Source organism: Ambystoma mexicanum, chromosome 14 (assembly GCF_040938575.1).
Source record: "Ambystoma mexicanum isolate Mex_15411 chromosome 14, UKY_AmexF1_1, whole genome shotgun sequence".
Classification (NCBI taxonomy): Eukaryota; Metazoa; Chordata; class Amphibia; order Caudata; family Ambystomatidae; genus Ambystoma; species Ambystoma mexicanum.
Genome location: NC_090940.1, coordinates 170,214,363 through 170,237,397, shown reverse-complemented (window position 1 = coordinate 170,237,397; position 23,035 = coordinate 170,214,363). Strand labels below are relative to the sequence as shown.

Below are 23,035 nucleotides of genomic sequence, written 5' to 3'. Positions count from 1 at the left end.
CCTTGCTCACTGCGTCAAATTTTGCTCGTGGGAGAAACAGAAGGTTTGTAAAATTAGATCTTAAGGTCCTGCGAACTGGCAGCCAGGAGAAGCTTTTTGCGAGGTAGCTTGGGCTAATACCAAAAAGGTATTTATGCGTTAATGTCAAAACTTGAAACAGAATAGGGGCTTCCACTGGTAACCAGTGTAGTCCATTCCTAGCTTCTGATACGCGCTCCCCTCTTACCTAGCCCCTCAATTATGCAAACTACGCTGTTCTCAATCATTTACAGCCTTGAGAGCTCTCCCTTGTTGATCCCCTTGAAGTAGACTACTGCAATAGTCCAGTCTTGCACCGATTATTGCTCTGGCTATCACAGTGCAGCTCCTGTTAGATAAGAAATGTTGTAGCCGTCTCAGCAGTTTCAGATAGTAGGGTGGATGTGGAGACTATATTGTTCACCTGTGCTTTGAATGTCAGCTCAGAGTCGAGGATAATGGCCAAGGTTTTTACTTTTTTTAAGCACTGAAATGGTGCACACAGCCACGGAAAAGCGGTCCTATTCAGCACTTTAAGTTTATCTGTTGGCTGTTCCTGCTTGCATCAGCTCGGTTTTTGAGTCATTCAGGGCCGTACCGTTGGTAATCATCCAATCCTGAATAAGGGAGTTAATTTAGTTGACGAGTTATGTCCTTCTCATAGTCTCCTGAAATCGGGGATCAGGCCCTAGTTGAGGTAAATATCCCTCTCTTATCCAGCAGTTCGCACAATAGCATGGCGAAGATATTATACAGTGGCCGATAAACAGGATGCCTGCGGAACACCATAGGGTAATTTGACCACATCAGCTACTGCACTACTACTGAATACCCCAGCTGATTGGTCACATAGAAAGGACTCTACCCACTTTGACGGCGTGAAGGCAGGCGAGTGTATTAATCTTTCAACCAGAATAGTATGGTCGACCAGATCGAATGCAGCAGATAGGTCCAGTAACATGAACACAATCCTGCCATTAGCCATTGATTGCATTATATGTGCCTTCAAATTGTACAACGCTCTCTCTATCCCGTGTGCCGATCTGAAACCAGTTTGCCCTGTGCCGAAATTATTTTTATTTTTTAATTTTTTATTATTATTACGGTATTATACAATTAAATAATCTACTTTTAATACCACACAGTAGTAAATAAAACAAAAAAGCAAATTCAATCCAAGAATAAACATAAAAAGAGAAAGATGGTCCATTAATAGAAAGTTCCATTAGAGAAAAGATCATCTTGATCAGTCAGTTTTGCCTACTTGCTAGCTCAGCATTCGTCTGCACACATTATGCCAAAATGTCCATGATGTTGGCAATTCTTTTCCATTAAATGGTGAGAAATATAATACATGCTTCATGACAACCATTCATAAAAAGATTCCAAAGAGCCTCAGCTGTAAGATTCCCATCCAGACCGGCTGAACTCAAAGCCTTCATACGTAGCATTAGTAATGAAGACCACTCGGCCAATAGGTGTTTGGCTGATTCCAGCTGCATCTCGCTGCACAAGTGGCAATGTCTAACATTTCTCTGGATTTCTAGCCAAACTCAAATCATCTCGAGCGACTTCACAATATTTATTGTTCATTAGATGTTCCGGAATCTGCAAATAGGCAGCTCGATCTGGGATTTTTTTGCAGAAAAGGCACATTAGTAATAGGACGATAGTTAGTCACAATACTGGGATCCAGAGATGGCTTTTTTAACAGGGGAGAAACCCACGCCTGTTTTATCATGGATGGCACCTGACCGTCCGCAAAGGAGCTGTTAATAAACATGGTGATGATTGCTATCAATGCTGGCGCACATGCTCTCACCCCGATCCGATCGACGAACAATCATCACCTTTGCAAGTCATTGGTTTCAGCTGTGACACAATACTAGTTACGTCAGTTTCTGACATTGGTCTGAAGGCAAGCCGTTCCTGATGAGATGCCTGAAAAAAGACATTTCCTGACTGTTGCTTACAGCCTTGGGAGTCGTTGCCAGATAACTTCGGCTCATCTCTGGTGTTTTCCCTGATCTTATGCACCTTGCTAATCATAGCATCTGGAAAAGCCGCACACCAGCATCGATCTTTGGTTAGTTGCTCCTCTGATGGAGCTGGATTCTCCAATGCCGTAAGGATGTTAAAAATTCAACTTGTCATTCTGAATGCATGCGTCAAAGGCAGTCTTTCTTACTTCTATAATGGCCCCCTCGTGATCTTTTGCTGCCGAGCTGACACTTCCTTATTCACCTAGGTATTTGATTTGGTCCAGATGTTATCGGCCTTGCGCTTAGCTTTCTTTAAGCCATGTAGCTCTGCAGTGTACCAGAAGGTAGATTCTTTTGCCAGTAGTTTCCGGCTTTTTAATGGGGAAAATTGATCAACTGCTTCAGACAAGGTTGATTGGTATAATTTGTATGTATCAAATTAAATTTGTTGTGCCTTATACATATCTGGGTATGGTTCAGTAAATGCTTACATGAGCATTTCGGAAGGTGCTTCTTTGCTTAGTCAATGATTAAGAATGAAAGACCCAGATTGTATTGAAGGTAAGTTCCTTATGTGTTTCAGTTTGTATTTAATTTTTTTGTTGCATGTATACTGTTAATCCCAAATGCAGTCCTTTTTGAAGCCTGGAGGTTGGCGGGAAGAGTGGCCAGGAAGACGCGAAAGGGTTAACATGAGAGCACAGAGAACGCCGAAGATCCACAGGTGGCCATTAACGAGCGAGTCTTCAATGCTTATCTGAACTTCCTAAGGTCTGTTTCAAGGCAGGAGATGCAGTGGTGACAAGTCCCGCAAAGATGAGCCTTGATGAAGGCAAGAAAAACCTCAACCCGCGTGATACTGCTGCTGCTGCGCTGCACGCAGGTTATGGGATGCCAGCCACATGCAAATGCATCCGAGGCCAGGTCCTCTTAAATTTGCCATTGTGCAAAAGAATTGAGCAAATTAATGTAGCCGACATCCCGCTGCTTGTAGAACAGGAAGTGGAGCAAACAGGGTTTGCCTCAATATCTATGAAGTAAATACTTTTACTAGGGCAAAAATGAAGCGCAATGTTTAGGCGCGCTTGGTAACGGAAAAAGAAATGTGGAAAATACATTTGTTTGTAAAGAACAGTCCAATTCATTTTTTCCTAACGCAAATGTTTTTAGAGAATACAAATTGGGACAAAACCGGTTTACTTCATATTATTTAAGCAGTAAAACTGGAGCTAAATGCATTTCAATATGTAGCACAGTTGCAAATGTTAGACAATCTGCACCATGGTCGGTAAGAAGGGTGGTAGTATTTTGATCAAGGAGGGAACATCACTGGATTTGTGGTTGAGTGATGGTATCTTGATGTTGAAGAATTGTTTTGATTGGTGGGGCTTTTAAAGGACATGATGTGCTTCGTCGCTTTCAGGTTAAAATGCGGGTACAAGGCAGCAGCAATCTGGGCTCACTGTAGTTTATGCAACTTGTATTAAGGAACCCTTGATTTCACTGCAGTAGTCGAGTCGAGCCAATAGAAACTGCAGGATCCTTCTTGCCAGAAGGACCACCTCTGCCTTACAGGTAAATAGGCAGAGGCCATAGGTTGACATGCAGCTATAAGCCTAAAGGAATCATTCTGCAACTAATTGATGGCCCACAGAGATGCCCTGGAGTTTAGGATGCAGCTGGTTGTGATTAGCATCCACATGAAATCCAGTTTCATAGTTGCTGATAATCTACGGCAGCGGCTCGTTTATATGCTAACAGAATCTATAGGAGGTGCGACTCCTACGCGCGTCCACAGCTGATCCTATAGGTGAGAACATGGAAAAGACCAACTTCTCCTGCTTCCAAGATCAGCAAGGAAGGAGGCAAATCAAGTCAAAGCCCGGCCATCAACACTGATGGCATTGTTAAATCAACATAGAAGGATGTTGTGGTCGACTGTGTCGGAGGCCTTGGGTAAGTCGAGGCAGATCAGTGGCGAGGAGAGACCCTGGTCTGATATACCATTGTGGGAAGTGAATAGCCTGGAACTGATTTATATGGGGAAGACTGGGTGACTCTGTAGGAGCAGAGTCATGATGACAGAGGAGAGAATTCTGGTCACACAAGTGAGACCCGGAACTTGTCTTATTGTGTTGAGTTTTCCAGGCCCCGGGAGCCATAAAGAGTTGATGATGACATGTTTCCTAATATGGGGGACATCGGCCACATTCAAAGACAAACCCAACTAAACTGGACGTATGTACTTTCACTGGTGCAACGTAACTGTCCTACGGCCCCATATGTACAATTCTATTTAAAATTGAGGGATTAAGCAACCCAAGGCAGTACTCTACAATGATAACTAAAACAGAAACCAGTTTAAAATAGCAGTGGATTAAGGCCTGGGCAAAAAGGTTCATTCGGACACCCTTCTCTTCACACACACTTTCTATTCAAATATCCTGAGCACAGTTTTGGAGTCATTATTGCACGTTCCAATGCATGCAACTAGTCCTTTTCTAGAGAACCAACCCTCACTATTAGTGAGCTCCCAGCACCTGGTCTCCTGGGCCCACTCCTGGAGTATCCAGACCAGAGTCTCTGATGGTTAAGGGGAAAGGGAGGAGAAAGGGGGTTGTAGGTGCAGGTCCTGTGGGAGACTACCTAGGTCAGGAAGAAGGAGATAGCTTGCTCGTTTCTGCCCGGATGCATGGATGCATGGATGAATGGGTTTATGGATGCATGGGTGCATGGAGGCTCGAAAGGCAGGAGATGTCAAAGGAAATGATTCACTGTAAAAGTAAAAGTGCGGGGTTTTCAATAAACCCTATGTTTGGTAAGCAAACTCTGTGCATTTAAATGAAATGGCTGCAAGATATCTTGCCAAGGATTATGTATACTGTATTGTGTGTTGACTCAAAATATTTATTGCTCAAAAATATTGCTATTAAGAAAATGTAAACTATTAAACGAAAAAAAGAATGGAAAGTGAGCAACTTAATGTGCTCGAAAGTCAAAAAGTCCTGCTTTTCAAAACTGCAGACATCCATTTTGTATACAGTGTACTGTGTGTATTTCATTCAACGCCCTGGTGGTAATAATCAAACACAAGCCCCTTCCAGGGAGCGCATGCGTTTTTACTGCTGCCAGGGCAGTGAATTCAAACGCACTCACTGATGTTATAACGTTCCTAGGAAGGACTGCACAGTCCTAGGCATGTTCTACTAATACAGCAAGCCAGGCCTGTTGAGGAGAATGAAAGAACTTGCATTCATTCATTCTTCTGAACACCATGGGCTTGCTGTATTAGTAGAACATGCCTAGGACTGTGCCATCCAAGGAACTTTCTAACAAGGCAGACACGCCCTGTGTATTCGGTTAAAATGGGCGCGATTGCCCTTACAGCCACGTGAACTGGGTTTGAGTCCCAGTCTGGGTATTTCTTTGAGGAATGAAATGTTTTTATACTTTACATTGAAACCTTTTTTTAAAGAGTTGAATACATCTCTTTTAATAGCAGTAGTGATAAACAATGGCATTTTTGAGTGTACCTCTCCTGTAGGTCATTACTAAATACATGTAAAAATACATTTTTCAATTTTGATTCTGGGATCTTTCTAAGATATTATTTTCTTGGGGACCATCAACATACCTTGAAAAAGCACTGCACAATCCAAATATCATCGGGGTGTGAAGGGTAAAAAGTAGTAATAGGGCCTTAAATATTGGAAGATTCTATTTGCTCCATAGGTCCCTTTGCTGTATGTCCACATACTTCATTAACACATCACTTTAATAGTTTCAGGGGGAAAAGAATACATGGGAAAAACAAACAGGGGGGCTGCAGTGCAGAGAGATGCAGGATGCACTACTGTAGCAGGCCGCATGCTGGCAATTAGGTCAGATCCCACATGGGCAACTCATTAGATCACACCAACAACCTTTAAGTCAGGTTCATTTTCACAAGTCCATGCACTTCTTACTGACCAAACCACTGGAAAACCTCACACTAGTAAAAAAAAAAGACCAACCTTTTTTTTCTTTTTCTGGAAAAGAGATAATGCACAGAAAACAAGAATAAAATACCATGTAAGATAATAAATATAAGACAATATATAACTAACAAAGGGCAAGTAGAAATGACATCTGAAATCATATGGGGTTGACATCCCTGACCAATAGAAACATGTACATTTTTGATTTGCTAATCACACTGGTTGAACGCACCAATCAGCAGCGCAGCGGTCAAAGTAAGTTGAAGGGGAAGTGCAGACTGGATAGAAGTGATGCAAGGAGAAACATCTGCTATTTACTTTTAGCATGTTCTGTGTTCAAAACAAATATTCTCAAATACTACTGCAGAAGCAGCAGAAGATTGGACATTTGTGGAGCAAGCATCCTTTCTGGTGATCGAAAAGCTTCAACTTTATATTAGTGGCTGTTTTAGATTTTTCAAATAGGTGGTGCTTTAGCAGTACGTGTAAGCCAAAACTATTGTGTTGGTGGTACGCCCCGTTTTGGCACGGCCCTGTCGGCGCTAGCTGTTTTGGCGCTGTAAGGAACTCATGGTGGCAACAGTAAAGACAGACAAGTGATCACAGTTCAAGGGTGCTTACTAAACTGTATGAATGGGTGAGAAAAACACCTAATCTGAACCTAAATCTAAGATGGGAGCATGCTACGACCATCAAATAATAATACAGTCCTAGTGGTGTCTTCTCAAATAAAAAGGGCCTACTCTAAAAAAAAAGAAAACTATTGCCAATCCTCACCACCAAGTTACAAACAAAGTGTGGCATAATGCCCACAAGAAAAGAAAGAAGTGTTCACCCTAATACATACCCTTACATACCCTCAAACAAATTCAATCAAATGTTTTAGGTCAAATGATTTTAGGTCAATTATGCTAATACCTGTGAAACATATAGTCAAGTCTGATGGACAGCGGTTTGAATTTTAGAGCAATGTGGACTTCACAAATCATTTTGGTTCTTGGTTTATCCATGAGTAATGGAGGCACGGTAATTCAGGATTATAAATGCATTCAGCATCTCAGAAAATGTACAGCACTGGGAAAGATTAGGATACGGCGCCCATTTATCAAGGTAAGCATAATAGACCCATTTGCTGGTGTCCAGAAAATATGGTTCATCTTAACCACAGATGACCAATGATATTTCCATGGTACTAGTTATGTAGAGGGTGGTCCATACTGGACTGTGCGCTTAAATTAATTAGTTTGCGTTTTAACGCAGGCCCAGAGTGGTTACGATCAGGTATAGCCTGAAGGGGTTATTAGGTCTATAGCATCTTAGGCCATACGGCAGGGGCCAGACAGGCTGCACTGGATGAGAAGCAACACAATATGGCTAGTGTGCAGCCTGTTGTGTCATAAACAATACACCCAAGATGGCTGCCAAGGGAATGGAGGCTGGGGCTTTGTGGGAAGCCCCTCTTCCATTTTGATAGTGGTTCAGGGTCAGCAAAGTTGCTGTGTACCAAATGCCTTTTGCAAAGGATTAAGTGCCATGACAACTGCAGTCAGCCAATATCGGGCCTTCAGAACAACAGGATTTGAAAATGTACATTTTTGGTGCTGGTGTTTCCAGCAATTCGGTTACGCCTTTAAAATGAATACACTATAACCATACGTTTCCAGACCCTTTTTAAACCCTAGTCCCAGAGAAATGTTTACCATAATAAAAAATACATATTCACATTCCCCAGACCCCTTTTCTGAAATTGTTTTTCAGCTATGTGGGCATGCACAAGAGACTGGATTGCTTTAACCGTTTAGCTGCACACATCTCTTTCAAAAGTGTAATATTTCGAATTGCTCTGTGTGCAAGCTAATGGTCATGTAGCACTTTATAACTGTTAGATAAGATGGTCCCAGCACCGCATTCTATCCATGCCAGCCTTGGATGTAAAGCTCTTAGGTGTCTCCTCACTCACATTGCCCGTTACCATCTGATGTAGAGGGCCTTGAAGACTTCGAAAGCTAATGCATTATTTCATCAGAGCATAATATGTTCAGTTAGTCCAATGAAAGGTGTCAAAACTTAAACTCAAGTTTTGAGTAGATGTTTTCCGGACGGTCGTGCTGGTTCCCAAAATGAAATCTGCATCTTGGTAGACACTTCTTTTGGCATCACACATTCTCGCAGCGGTCGCGTTGTTAGAACTCCTAATCTGGCCGCGCCTCCGCTCATGCTCATTCCTCCACGCATCCCAGGTGTGCAAACTCCACACCCAGAGTTTACTCCCTTCACTCTCTCTTAGGTTTTGGGTCCGGACATGACCCCCTTCTCCAATTTCCTTCACTCTCTCCTTGAGTGTGTTTCTTTCCTCCGCCAACCAACTATAGATGTTTCGACTCTTTTGCTACAGACTCTCCAACCTCTTTGTTGATGTTTCACCACTCTTTCTCAACTTTCTCTCTTACCTTTCAAGGTATTTCTCAGACTCCATTCTTTCCAATTTTCAGATGTTCTACCTCTTCACTCCTCACTGTCTCCGTTTTCTCACAACCCTCTCCTTTTTCTAGGTGTAATCCTCCAATTCCCTCTATGCTTTCACCTCCCCCCTTAAGTTGCTCCTCCGTTCCTCCTCTTCTGGGTGACTCTCTCTCTACCACCTCCTCCTGCCATTTGATTTTCCTCCAGCACTCTCTCAACTAGCACCTTTTTCTCTCCTCATCGCTCCATCCTCTTCCTTCCACTCTTCAATCGGAAAGAAGTGCTCACAAAATTATAAGTCAGGATGTTCAGCCCATTGACCTACCTTCCCCCTGTTTTCAGCACAAAGCAAGGTGGGTCACTTGAGCAAAGCACACATCCTGGCTTCTGAGGCACGAGGATACAGTTCAGTTTTCACAGTTCAGGACCTACTGTGTCCAAGTCTCTTGACTTTGAGGGCCTGGTGTACAAAAGGAGTAATAACACCAAACGTTCCTTTCCTTTTCCGTGTTCAATTATGGTGTTCACCCTGGATCCCCCTCTTACGTGCTCAGATCCTTTTCAAACCAAATAGTTCAACGTTGGATTCCCCCACTGGCTCAGATCCCTTTCACTCACTCAATTAATCTCCCTCAGCCGGGCTCGGACCAAATGTGATGTACATTAAACGAACAAAGACTTTCAAATGTGCACATGGTTCGGCTTGACCCTCTGCATGACTACTTCAATCTTAATATTCCTTTTTCTCACACTCAGCATCAGTTGGATACCTAACAGACTTTTGAATGAGCGCCCGCGTGGCGCCGGACCACTCCCAAAGTTCAATTACAAAGTTCTGCTACTCCTTTTGGTTCCTAATTGTTTGCGTTGCTCTTTACAAACACCTCACACACTGTTCACTTTATACATTGTTACCACTTGCAACCTTGGTTCAATAGACAAACTGGTTTTATATCAGTCTCTCTGACTCACCGGCTCTGCTCTCCTTTGACGCTGCTTTGTTGTAGGAGCCAAAGACAGCACTACAGCGGCAATCGCTCCTCCCTGCCTTGGTTATCGATGCGGGAGAGCCCCGGGTACCTCCGACACACTGTACAGTTTTGATAAGCCTTAATTCCTGGTCTTAGGTTTCTCACTTTCCAAGGCACACAAAAGTAACAGTCCTTAAAGGTCAAGGGTACTTCCCCTGCTTGCAAACTTCTCATGTCTCGTTGTCTTTCTCCTTGTATTAAACTGTCATTTTGGAACTGCTATTTCTTCGTGTGTCTAGCCTCGCTAAGGGTGTGCTTTCGTGCTCCACCTTCTAGTCGTGTGGGGAAGTGTGATGAAAGTCAGGTGTGTGTAATGATCCTTAATTGCCTAACCTTGCCTGACCGTGGTATTGGGAAACGTCAGGTATACAGCTCTGGTATTAGTCTGTTGTCGCTGATGGTGAACTGTCCTTAAGAAGGTGTTTGTGTTGGGAAATGGGGATGAGGGGGTGAGTTCCTAGGTATCCTATCTGGTAGGATGGGGAAAAAGGTGTTACAGGGAAGGGCATACCGTGTCCCACTTACACTCCCTGAAGACCCCTCATCCAGGTGATCCTCCCGCACTGGTCCAGCCCCAGGAACTGGATCCAAAAGTGATGGCCATGTCCTGTCCACCTGGATGACAGATCCCTGGGGACCAGCAGGTGAGACGCCTTCAGGTTTCTCACAATGCATGCAGAAGCCCTGGAGCTCTGCGAGCAACAGCAGTGGCATCCGTGTGCACTCTTGCAATGCATTCCCTAGCAAGCACGGTCACAAATAGAGTCACTGTAAGGCGGACTATAACGTTACAAATCTTGCATTGTTTGTTTCCAGGGTAAGCAAATTTGTACTACAGTGTTTTGGCACACCATGGCGGCTGGGTTTTCACCATAAACGTTGACTACACTCAATTTAGGTGTCTTAAAGTGCCCTGGCTAAGTTCTGGAAAAGGGAGAGGTATTGCATTCCTGGAGCTTGCAGAGAAGTCTCATAAAGGGACAGTAGTGATTGTCAACATGTGCCGATCCCCCGCCTTCCACATTGGGCGTGACAAGGGTAGCCAGGGGATCCTCTCTATGCTACCCCCAGGCCCAACATCACGCTGCAGGTGGCGAGAACCTGCCCTCATGGCAATCCCACCACCCACCTAAAGGGGCAGGCTGCGGACTTTGCCACATTTTATTACTGCTTTTTGGTTACAAATAATCCTTATACCATGGGTCTGCAACCTTTGGCTCTCCAGATGTTTCGGGATACAATTCTCATGATAACTGCCCATTAACTGTGCTGGTTAAGGATGATGTGAGTTGTAGTCCAAAACATCTGGAGAGCTAAATGTTGCAGACCCCTACCACTTTAAATTCATAATGACAAAAAATACAAATAATTCCATCACTTAATACAATTAGAAAGTTGTTAAAATCCGATATATAACAATACAAATTGTCTTATAAATGCCTTCCTTATATATTAAAATGCCATCTTACCTGATTACCATATCTAATTTAAACGATATGAGCATTCAAAAGCGGGCTATGGGCAAAGTGAGCCCCAAATGTTGTCCCTGCCTCGCTCCAAGCCAGAATGTCACAGCATCCCACCTATTTGCATCAAACATTTTTTTTTAAATGCTCAAATCTATACTTCCTCAATGTCAGACAATATAAATACAGGCGTTTCATGCTTTCCACCATGTTCACATTCTCACAGAACACATATAAAAACCATTGTGATCTGGGAATCGCTGTTCTTACACCGGTGATCTCTAATGTCTCAAGCAAATGGAGTCTAAATGTTAGATGTATACTGCGCAAGTCTTTATTGGGCAAACATCGAATGTGTTTTAATAGGTTATCCAGAACCCCCAGAAATATGTACGGTTACAATATCCTCAAGTTATTTTGTATCCTTAGACCGTTACTGTACCAGTCCTGTTCATTAACATTTCTTCTTATTTATTATATTTAACCCCAGTGGTGAGTCTGGCGAATATGTAAAATCTATACAATGAGAAAAAGGCATTATATGTTCATGAAATGTAGTCATGTGATTAGAACTTGTGTCTAAAATATACCTTTTTAATCTGTATTTTATATCGGTAAATTCTGCATGGAGTATTTGTATGTACAGTGCTGCCGCTCAAGTTCTGGCTATTGTACTTCTTAATATCAGATTGAGTTATCTCCTTAAGAGGTAAGTGGGAGTATTCGGGGGCAATCCCAGAGTTGACCACAGAATGTTCCTTCATTTCTATCGAACATTTTTTCTCTGCTAGAATCTTGGACTTCTAAACTGTATGTTACAGAAGGAACACATTTTTGATCGAAGGTTTTGATGGGGGGGGGGGGGTCAAAGAATATCCACCCAGATTTTTGTCAATACACCTTAAATATGCCTCTAATACTATAATGGAAAATCAAGAGAGGGGAATCCTCTCCAATCAGGACTGTCTGAGGACTGTGGATTTCCATTAACAGCATTTGCCATGAGTATGGAGGACAATGTTTTTTACATTAATCAGGCAGGCAATACCCCAATGGAACAAGTTACTCATGCTATGTCATTCCCCGTGATATCGTGAATATTAAACTCGATGGACAGGGGTTATGAAATGCAAGAGGTTTGCTTGATCTTAAAGGATTGATGTGATCAAATACCTTTTCTTGAAGGCTACAACAAAGCAGCAGGTCTGGATCTGAAGGGATATGCCCATAACCCATAGGGGATATCTGTCTGGAGGATATTGGGCCTGCTGGGGCACACACACAAGCCTGCTTATGTTGCTCCCAAAGAGGCCCTTCCTCATATAGATATCAACCCCCTACCAGAGGATGTAGATCCTCATGCTCAGCACAGCTGCCAGCATGCAAGTCAGCATTGTGGACCTAGATAACAAATCACTGCTGACAGTATCCAGATTGGGTACTGTGAAGGAGTCGGTTGCGCAGGGCTTTTTGAATAGTATTATGGTGGAACAATGTAGCTTGGAGGGCCTTATTAATAAAAGGTAATAGTTACATTCCCAAGACATCCAAGAACTGCAAGGCCATATCAAGCCACCATAATAAAGACTCCCACAGGTTTTTTAAGTAAACTAAAAATTGAGCTTCTTAAATCAAAAGAATATTCTGTGGCTATGAGGTCGACCTGTAGCGCAGGTGTTTTAGCGATCACAATTTCGATAAGCTTCCAAATGAAACCTCAAAAAAGACAAGTGTAAGCTCAAGCAGACAATCCCGGTACAGGGAAAGAACGCTGTTACCCATTTGCTTAAGCACGTGCAAGGGGGTGGTTTCTCATTTTATTTGAGTAATATTTCAACGTACTGCAACTCGCTTGATTCACAGTTTGGCGATAATGGAAATGAACAAACAGAAGGGCAGGGGGTTACTCCATTATTGGTTGATAAGGTACAGACCATGGTAGTGTGTGTCGCCCCCGGGAGTTCTGTACTGCAACCACTGGCCCCTAGGTCCTGCCCTAAAGCTGTGTCAGATAAAGTGCATAAGGTTGAGCCTGATAAAATGTCTATACAAGTGTTTCCCATTTTCCGAACATTGGAGGAAAAGAGGAAAGGTAGTGACTTGGTGTTAAAACAAGTTGTAAATAATCACTAGATGCCATTGAAAAGGTTACAGAGATAGGAATCAGATCATGGGTTGACCCTAGGCTGTCACAGTTTAGTAGATGAGGGGGAAGACATGTTTAAAAGTGTATCCCACTCAAACCCCCATGGTCTATACTTGTGTCGTTTATTTGGCAAAATTGAGGAAAATCCCTTGAACCGGCATCATATAATGTTTCTACTTTTCGAAATCCCTAGCCTACGGTTAATTACGTCCCAAGACCTGGTGCAAGTTGAATTTATAATTGATAATTGCGTAAACGTAGGTAAGATACATTTTCGTTTGAGGTTGGTGAGGAACGCAATTCTGGCAGAGAGCCAGAAGATTTTAGCATTGGGCTATGAAATATTAGAATATATGGAACTTGATGGTTCTATAGCCTGTGATCCACAATCTTGGGTGAATTGTAGTAACATGGAGGCAAAACCTCTGTTACCCTTGACTGTAAAGTTCAATATAGGTTGTAAAAATGTAGAAAGGGTTGTTTACTCTTCCTCTAAACCTCCCACTCGAATTGTTAACTATGATTGGTCCTCCATCGTTAACACATTCCATAGAGATCCAAGGAGGAAAGGATCAAATGTAGGAGTAATGCAGTCGGTTCTATTATCTTCGAATATCCTGGGTTTTAATCACCTAATGAACCAACATGTGTCATTTGAAAAATATACGGTCCTGTGTTTCCAAGAAACTTGGATGGTGGATCCCCAATAATTGAAGGTTATGTGTATTATTTAAAAGCAAATCGGGGTGAGAAGAGGAGACCATTTGGGGGTTGAGTGCTGTCCAGGGGGGCCTTTGACTCTCTATTTACCAAATCAATACAGAAAGAAGGGGACAGTTTATTGGTAAGATTGGAGTGGTGGGAAGCCAATACTGGTGCGCTGCAGAAATGTTTACTGTTTAATGTGTATTTTAACTCAGGCAATGGTGATTTAAGTATGTTTTTGGCTAATATTTCAGATTTGTTACTGGCTTAAACTCCTGAAGAGGGTGCCAGTATTGGGAATGTAGGAGATTTTAATTCCAAATGTCTTGACCCTGTATGGTACTTTACACGGGGTAGGACTGCAGTCTCTGATAAGGCCAGAGAAAGAGGTCTCCAAACAACTAGAGGCTTGGGACCTTGTGTTATTAAACTGAAATGCAATAGAGAATGACCATCCATGCTTTACCTGGCAAAATGTGTGGTCTAGGTCCACTCTGGATTACATATTTGTTTCCCCGGACCTGGCAGAGCTGGGAGGCGATATGAGAGTAGAGTTTTCGGGATATAGCGATCACTGTATGTTCGAGTTCAGTTTTTCTCTAACTATGACTATAAATCCTTCACTAGGTTATTTGAATGTGGAAATTAGACCTAGAGACCTGGCAGTATTGCGGCACACCAGGTTCTCATCGAGTTTTAAAGTACTTGCGTTAGTGAGGTACGAAGACAATGGGCCTCATTACGACCCTGCCGGTCCGGAAAGAACGGTGGTGGTAAAACCGCTGCCACCGTTCTTTCCAGACCAGCAGATTCAGAGTCCTGCATGCGGGAGGTGTCACTCCCACCAGGTCTGACCTGGCGGGTATAACACCACCCGCCTGCAGGCGGAAATGGAAACATTGGCTCTGTCATAGACGGAACCGGTGTTTCCATTGTCCCCATCCCCATGGAGTTCTATGGGACTCCATGGGAATGGGGACTTCCAGAATTCCCCTCTGGAATTCTCGGGTCACCGGGGTCGTAATGCCCCGGCAATTCCAGGAATCACGGAGGCGGAATGGTAATACGGGTCTGGCGGTAACCTGCCGGTTTTTCCGGCACGGTTACCGCCGGACTCGTAATGAGGCCCTGATTATATATAATACCAGAAAACACTTTTTTAATTTGGGAGGCCCACCCCAACCCCCTAATTTTTTCACCATTATAACACCACCCCAACCCCGACTTGTTTTAACCTCTTACCCCAATATCCCATATGGGACTGACAATAATGACACAGGCCCATCTAAGACCCAAGACTGTGGACATATAGGACCAGCACCACCCCAAAGGGAAAGCCATCTGGGAACACAGACTCAAAGCACCCAATCTAAACATAGCCTTGATAAAGACCCTAGAGGTCAAAACACATGTCGGCTGACCACCACTAACACCAAGAGTTTTCACTGTAATAAACAAACCATACCAACTGCATTCAGTGTGGAAATTCTCCTTTCCAAATATACCAGTGCAAGGTAGCTAATATCCTTTTTCTAATCTCATCTAAGAGGTGTGGGCTTCACCTCCACTAACCTGTGACCTTGCATATATAACTCCCCTAGCACGAGAACTTAGAGCTTAGTGCAGGAGTGTTCTCAACCTAGGGACCGCCAACATTTCTTCTAAAGATGGGATCAAGCTACGACCATCAAATAATAATAACGCAGTCCTAGTCAAGTCTGTCAAAATAAAAGGGCCTATACTAATAAACATATTACCAATCCTTATTTCTAAGTACAAATAGTGTTATCCAAAAGAAGTGTTCAAGAAATGATATGTCAGGGTATTCAAGCCATTGGCTTCCCTTCCCCACGTTTTCAGCACTGGACAAGGCAGCACACTTGAGCTTAGCACAGTCTCCGGCTTCTCTAGCACGAGGATGCAGTTCAAAACCTTAACATCAGGGCCTTCTGTGCCAAAGTCTCTTTGATATTCAAAGTCTCTCATTTCAGAGGGCCTGATGCAACACGACAAACATCAAAGTTCCTTTCTTCTTAGGATTTCACATCTAAAAATTCTCTGGTGATTTTCTGTTCACCCTTGGTCTCCCTTTGTTGGGCTCAGACCCACTTTAACCCAATGTCTTGGGTGGTACACTCATACCTCTCATCTCACACGCTTTTGACGGGTATCACCCGCCAGGTAGGCAGCTCTCACCTGCCAAGCTCCCTACACGCCCATAGAAATCAATGGGCTTTCACCCGCCAAATACAAAATCGGGTGTTTTCACCCACCCAAGGCCAATGAAAGGTTGAGAGCCATGTACACTGTTCACCATGGGCCCCCCTCCACCAAGCTCAGACCCACTTTAACACATAACCTTCAATCAGTCTCCCTCCGCTGGGCTCGGACCAATTTATCTACTTTAACACAAACTTTCTTTACTGTATCAACATCAAAGACTTTCAACTGTGCGCATGATTTTGCTTGACCCGTCGCAGGACCACTTTGATTCACAATTATTTACAACTCTTTCACTTTTCAGCTGGATACCTTACAGAGGCCTTCAATTGAGCACCCACACAGTACCGGATCACTCTTGCAAAAGGTATTGTATCTTGGTTTCAAAGTTCAATCAGTCATCAGCAGTTCAACTTTACTTGTGTCTGTTGTGACACGCGTTTCAAATAATGTTTGTTCCAGCACTCGCCATACAATGTTGCTGCTTGCAACTTTGGTCTTGTATCAGTCTCCCCAACTCACCAGCTGTGTTGATTTCACGGATGCTGCTTTGTTCTTGGAGCCAAAGACGGTTCCACGGCGGCTGCTGATTTTCCACGCCTTGATTAATGACGTGGGAGACCCTTGGTATCCCGAGACACAATGCAGAATTCTTCAACCTGGTTTCCTTGTCCTATGCTTTCTATTTTTGGGGGTTCTGGAAAGTAACAGTTCCTTGTCAAAAAGGTAAAGGGAATTACCTTTTGTTTAGTCATCTTCCTTTTGAGTTCAGCTGCTGTCCCGAAACTGCTATTTCCTTGTGTGCTTTGCCTCGCTCCGAGTGTGCTCATGTGCTCTGCCTTTTTTTCTGTGGGGACAAGCTTAATGGCAGTCAGGTGTTTGTGATGGTCAGTAATTGCCTGACCTCACCTGACCATCGTATTGGGACACATCAGGTATACGGCTTTGGTGTTAGTCCATTTTCTCTCACAGTGGGCTGTCCGTGAGAAAGTGTTTGTGTTGTAAAAGGGGGGCGGAGTTCCTAAATATCTTACCTGGTAGGATGGGTTAAAGGGGTTATAGGGAAGGGTATACCACGTCTTACCATTCGGTGTCCCACTCCAACTCCCTGATGAGCCCTCACCAGGTGATCCTCCCACACTGGTCACCCCCAGGAACTGGATCCAAAAGCGATGACCATGTCCTGGCCACCTGGATGACAGATCCCCGGGGACTAGTGGGTGAGACACCTTCTGGTTCTCACAAGAGTCTCTTCAAGAAAAGGTCGAAGGAAACATGTACATGCAATACTATGCATGTTTAATGATAATCATACAAACAACGTGTGCCTCATGACGAGTTCCGTGGATTTACCATTTACTTTACCATTACTGCCAGTAGTAACAAGGTTACTGCCTCTGAAATAGAGGTAAATCTTCCAGGTTCCGGTTGGTGATACCCTACGGTATTCATTCAACTAGGACTCCAATGGGGTTTGTTGTATGGGCAGTGGGGGTAATCCCACCACCAGTGAATCATCAATTTCTTTTAGGAAATTCTTACAGCCAGGTGCTAGAGGTTTTTCTTCCAGCACACCTCCATGGTCAGAATGTGGAAGTGTGGTAAAATTGGAGGTAGATCCACTACTGCCATTCTTTACCAAACTGCCGTACTCCTAAATGAGGCCCAATATCAAATATAAGGATGTACACGTTCCATTACATGTTTTGCATCCCCTTACAGAATCTACGTAACCCTACTATTGAAGTGGGCCCTGCGCCTCTTGGAAATGTTAGAGGGCGTGCAATGCATATTAAGACGCTGAAGAGAAAAAGGTGTGGCTTTTTCTACCAACTTTTGTTTCCTTTTATTCCAAAGATGAAAGGAGTGTAACTATTTCTGAATCACTTTATTTGGTGGTAGAGAGATGCAACACGCAACCAACCAGATACGGTTGATTTTACAAAGTTTGAAAATACAGTACTCAACCACAGATCAGTTAAAAAAAAACAAAGAATGCACTTGTGAGTTACTACTAATACACGACTGCCTATATTTTATGAAAAAGGAAACCAAATAAACACGTCTCAATTGCCCAGGAATTTCCCCCAAGGGCCATTGGTGCGCCCCGGTCCAATAAAGAGAAGGTTATACCCGTCAAAGGGAGGTACTTACGCTTGGACGGTCCACTGTAATCTTTTCAACTTCCCTAAAAAAAAATAAAAAAAATAAAAAAATACAATTATTTGTAAGCATTCAATCAATCAAAAAGAATATACTGTTCTTACGAATGACAGACCAAAACATCTACAAATTTGCAAAGAAAAGAGTTCCATTCTTCGGCTCTTAGTGAATTGCAGGTCATGGCAAAGCTGGTATGATCGCTCCGCTCTCTCCTAAAGAGATCGGAGAACCACCTCCAGCCGTATCCGCACTTATATACGGGGATGGCAATTTGAGTACTTTTAAATTGGGTGATATTGATTCCTATCCAGGCTGAAGCTCTATAAAGAAGGATGATACTATTGCTTTTATTGCTATTAGGATTATTATTATTTTGAGGACTCCCACAAGGTATTCCTCCGCTCCTTCTCCCACGCAGCTCCCCATCTTCCTCTGAAGCTACATGCTCTTTCACCTAATCTTTTGATCTACTTCAAGAGACTGAAGCCATTCGCAACTAATGGATGATCCTTGCACTTGTAACCTGGGTCCAAATTTGAGCCAATTATTTGCTCATGAATAACCAAGTGGGGCCGGACACTCAGGAAGTCATTATCGCCACTCCGGCGGCCCATTGGTTGCCACACTTAAGCAACCCTGAGGTTGCATACGGCGCTTTACAAAACTCCTAAGTAAATTAATTGACTACGAAAGACCACGATGGAACCAGACAGTCTCAAAGATCTGTGAAACCCTTCCGCACGTGCCTAGAGTAGCAGCACTTCATCTGCCAGGGGAATGGAACCTATTCACTGGCTATGGGGAATCCCCTATAAGGTTAGTAGAGCTACTTGGAAAATAGGTCAGTGGATTAATGCTTGTGCTGAAAGTATCTTTATAAACCCGGAGACGCTGTTTGCATCTTGGTGGGTCCAACCAGCCTTACATCCTCCAAATGTCATCAATTCAGCGTATCATTGTTCATAGAGTTGCAAAATGGCAAGCAAAGCTCTGAAAATATGTATATAAAACAATCAATGCACAAGGGGACAAACTCCCAGTTGACCTGATCGAGTGGCTAAGCTATATGCATTCATGGCTGCCCCAAACTGAACCGGTCTGCAAATTCCTCCTACTAAAGTGTTGCTTTGACCATACATAGTACAGATGTGCACATTCTCAGGAGGAAAGAAGCAGATATTAGATATGAACTCCCCTCGTCCCATCACGCTTCTGCAGTGTCATTTCCTCATATGCAGAGCGCCAGTGAAGTGACAGCGCATGAAATTTGACCCCCAAACGACATTGTGGAAAGCAATATCTCACAACCTTTAACAGTCATGACAACAAAATTGATTTTTCTTCAAACAATCTTTATTGAAAACATGAGGCTTGAGCATGTTAATAAACAATGCAGGAGCAACACTGAGATAATTATAAAGCAAAGGCTAAAGGCACACTTACTTTTATAAGATCAATATCCAGGTTAGTTAAATTGCAGGGTTAGCAAAGCAGATTACATGGGTTGGAGAGACATACATGGGGGGAAGCAACCGTGACTCCTATCTAAGCCCGTAGAATATCCAGGCCTCACCTCCCCGGATCGTTAGCAAAAATGCACCTTTGCATCCAACTAACATATCTATAACTAAGGTTATCAGATCACTCCATGTCACATACTCCAGCCCCGGGCTTTTCTTTTACAGTAGTTTTACTTTAGTCCATTTTGTTCAATTGAAAATACCTCCCATAATGCAATGGACAGACAACAAAGTCCAGGATGGGGTCATGGTGTCCCCAGTGACATGGAGTTTTCTGGTAAACTTATCAATAACCATTTAGAGCAGATGCCCCCCCCCGCTAACCCCCATGTGGTTTTTCTACTTACTCGGACGTATTTCTCTTCTCTGAGAAAACCCTGAGGATGAAGTCTCCCTCCTCGTGAGGCTCATATGTCGAAGGGATGATGACGTACTCGCTGGGCGGAAGTCGAATGCGCTCCGAGACTTCTCGCATGTTGATGTACGACTTGCACCGGGCCTTGGAGGCATTGTAGAGGAAGAAGTCCTTCTGTAGGTGTTGTTTGTTACCGTGCATCTAAAGAAAGAACATTGGAATCTGTTCATATAAGGCAGGAGTCTGTAACCTGCAGCTCAGATTTTTTGGACTATGACTCCAATGATCCAATCCCATCGACTATACTGACTAGGGCTGATGGCAATTGTAGTCCGAAACATATGCTAAGTCAAAGGTTACAGACCCCTGAAAAGGTATCACCCATTCAGTAAAATTAGCTTTAGGCATCTGCAGATTCTTTAGAAATCTTTAAAGGAGATATATAAAGCACAACCTTGACTCATTAAAATACAGAAATTTACTGATTAGATTTCGTACAAACTTGTTATATTAAACAAAACCTCAAATAATTACGAAAACAATAGATAACTATGCACAATAAGGAATAAATAAATCTGATAACTTCCATGCATGTTCATTAAGGTTCTTGCTATGACAGGATGATATGAAAAATATCCAATAGGATAGACCTTTAGTCCCAACAATGGGACTTGAACAGCATTACACCATCATTTTCTATTTGTAGTGGGCATGTCATTTGCATTTAGATATGCAAAGTTCAATCGTTTGTGTTGATATTCTAAACTATTTGCAGCGGGCAAATAAACATTCTTTAGACATCAGAAAAAATAAAGACATATTTTGCTTCGAGAAAAGTTTGGGAGCCCGTCTACTGGGGAAGCACATCGTTCAAATAACCTGTTCTCTTCATAGAGGAGAAATATTAATTTGCATATCAGTATGATCCCACCCGCTTGGGCAGTCAAGCACCGAAATGCTGGGCAATTCTCCTCTGAACAAGAGTACCATCAGCAACCTCAGACACGTGTTTCGGCCTTGTTGGGCCTCATCAGTGTGGTGAAGACAAGCCTCTCTAAGGCACAGTGAGCCAGGGTAATCCAGATGTGGACCCCTTGCTCAGTGGACCTGCATAGGTTTTGGAGTCATAGTCCACAATCTATGGAGAACAGGCTGAAGGCATCTGTGCACACACACTGGATAGGCATTGTAGCACTAAGAAAACCCAAAGAGAAATTGTTGGCCTGACAACCTACTTATCGAGGTTTGCAAAGAGCATGGTCTTTATAATCGACCTTCTATGGTTCATATTGGGGGTGGGGGAGCTGGTAGCATGTGCCATAGTACAGACGCTTGAACCGAGAAGGCCCTTTTCAACCGCTACTATTTTACATGACCTCGATTTCAAGCAAACCTTCACCGACTTCTCCAACAGGACAGCCCTTTCCTCAATGTCCATAGGTACATACCTCTTTGGGCACCTTGGAGAGAAGGAAACAGATAAATAAAGGTTAGCAATCACTCCCAAGGGTCCAAGTACAAGATTACAAAAGTTCAGATATCAATCTCAAATTGATCAAATAGTTATTCATAGGTTCATGCTCCAAGCGCGGTCCTAGATTTCAGGAAGGAAGGGCTGGTGAAGCCCCTGCCTGGACCTGCAATGTTCCTGGGTGCCCTGCTCACAAATCTCATTTGGTATTGCAGACTTGCTTTTGAAGGGGCACCTACGAGTATTTACAGCCCCCATTATGCATTTCGGTTTAGTTTTGTCTTTAAATGTTTGACCACATTTATTAAGTAAGGATTACAGGTTTTTCCAGATGTTGTTTGATGTAAAACAGCTTGTTTGTTGGTCCAATAAATAACTAAACTGGTTATAGTTTACAAAACCATATTTTGGAGGGATTATGTGACGTGAGGTCGAAGGTGTACAAGGCAAAGAAACAGAGTAACAGTGACTGTCAACGTGTGAGTGTATGTGTCCGAGTTTGAGAATCAGAAGAGTGGGATCATTTGCAAGAGATGGGGAGTGGGGCGCACGATATTTCGAGATGGCACTATTTCGAGTATATTACATAAAAAGGACAATCAGAGGGCCTATGTTAACTGCCTTGGGTCTTGACGCTCCCCAGGCGGCCATATCTGGAGAGATGCACAAATCAGCAATTCTGGGAAGAGATGTTGATTTTTCTAGGATTCTAAAACCAAAGAATTTCTTTTTGGCAACTTATTGATTGCCTGTCTATTAGATGCAAACAACTCACTTATGCAGGGATTGTGTTAAAGGGCCTCATTACGAGTGGGGGTGTGGTAAAGTGGAGGTATTTCCATGACTGAAACTTTTTGGCCTTTTTTCCGCACCGCTGAATTCTGAGTTTGGAGGTAAAGGTTGGAGGTAAAGTGGAGGATTCACCTCTAGAAAAAAGCTGGAGGTCAGTCAACCTCTTCACCACGAACAATTTCCAGAATGACCACTTGCAGCCAAAATCCCCATGGACTCCAAAAATGGGTATTTGCATGGCCACACCAACCCTCATAATGCTGTGGTAATGCCACAGGACAGAGTAGTGGTAAAGATAAATGATTTTGGCAGTAGATCTGCAGATTTTCCACCAAGTTACTCTCAGATTTCTAACCAGGCCCAAAATGTTAATTCAGCGGTAATCCTCCTAACTTGTCAACACAAACGTAAAAAGATATGTCTGTTATTTTGTACGGTTAATTTTAACAGGAAATTATTCACTCTGCACGATCCACGTGTTCGCACCCCCTGACCCCCCCACACATTTGTATCATGCCTAACTGTGTTTGTGACCTAAACAACTCTTGCAACTCTTGTAGTCTTGTTTTGAGGGTCATTTTTAGGAGTGCATTCATAGGTATGCAATAAACCTCGAGCAGCTAAGGCCAAGGGGAAGAGAGTGCAGCCAAATTTTAGGTGAAGGTGGGGGAAAAGGATGGCGAGATAAGGGGCAATGGGCAGGGAGATGTGGAGTATCTAGTGGGT

General features: G+C 43.2%; 1 protein-coding gene across 2 annotated transcripts in view; it reads right to left on the bottom strand.

Moving 5' to 3' along the window:
• CAPN3 (calpain 3) overlaps positions 1-23,035 on the bottom strand; it is a 338,459-nt gene that overhangs the window by 104,114 nt on the left and 211,310 nt on the right. Inside the window, exons 12-14 of one of the 2 annotated variants that reach the window (XM_069638824.1) lie at positions 21,495-21,506; positions 20,039-20,247; positions 18,163-18,196 (exon numbers count right to left, since the gene is read on the bottom strand). In XM_069638824.1, the coding sequence (XP_069494925.1) occupies positions 18,163-18,196; positions 20,039-20,247; positions 21,495-21,506 (255 nt within the window). Of the gene's footprint in view, positions 1-18,162; positions 18,197-20,038; positions 20,268-21,494; positions 21,507-23,035 lie in introns of those variants that run through there. The other variant, XM_069638823.1, reaches the window with a different exon arrangement.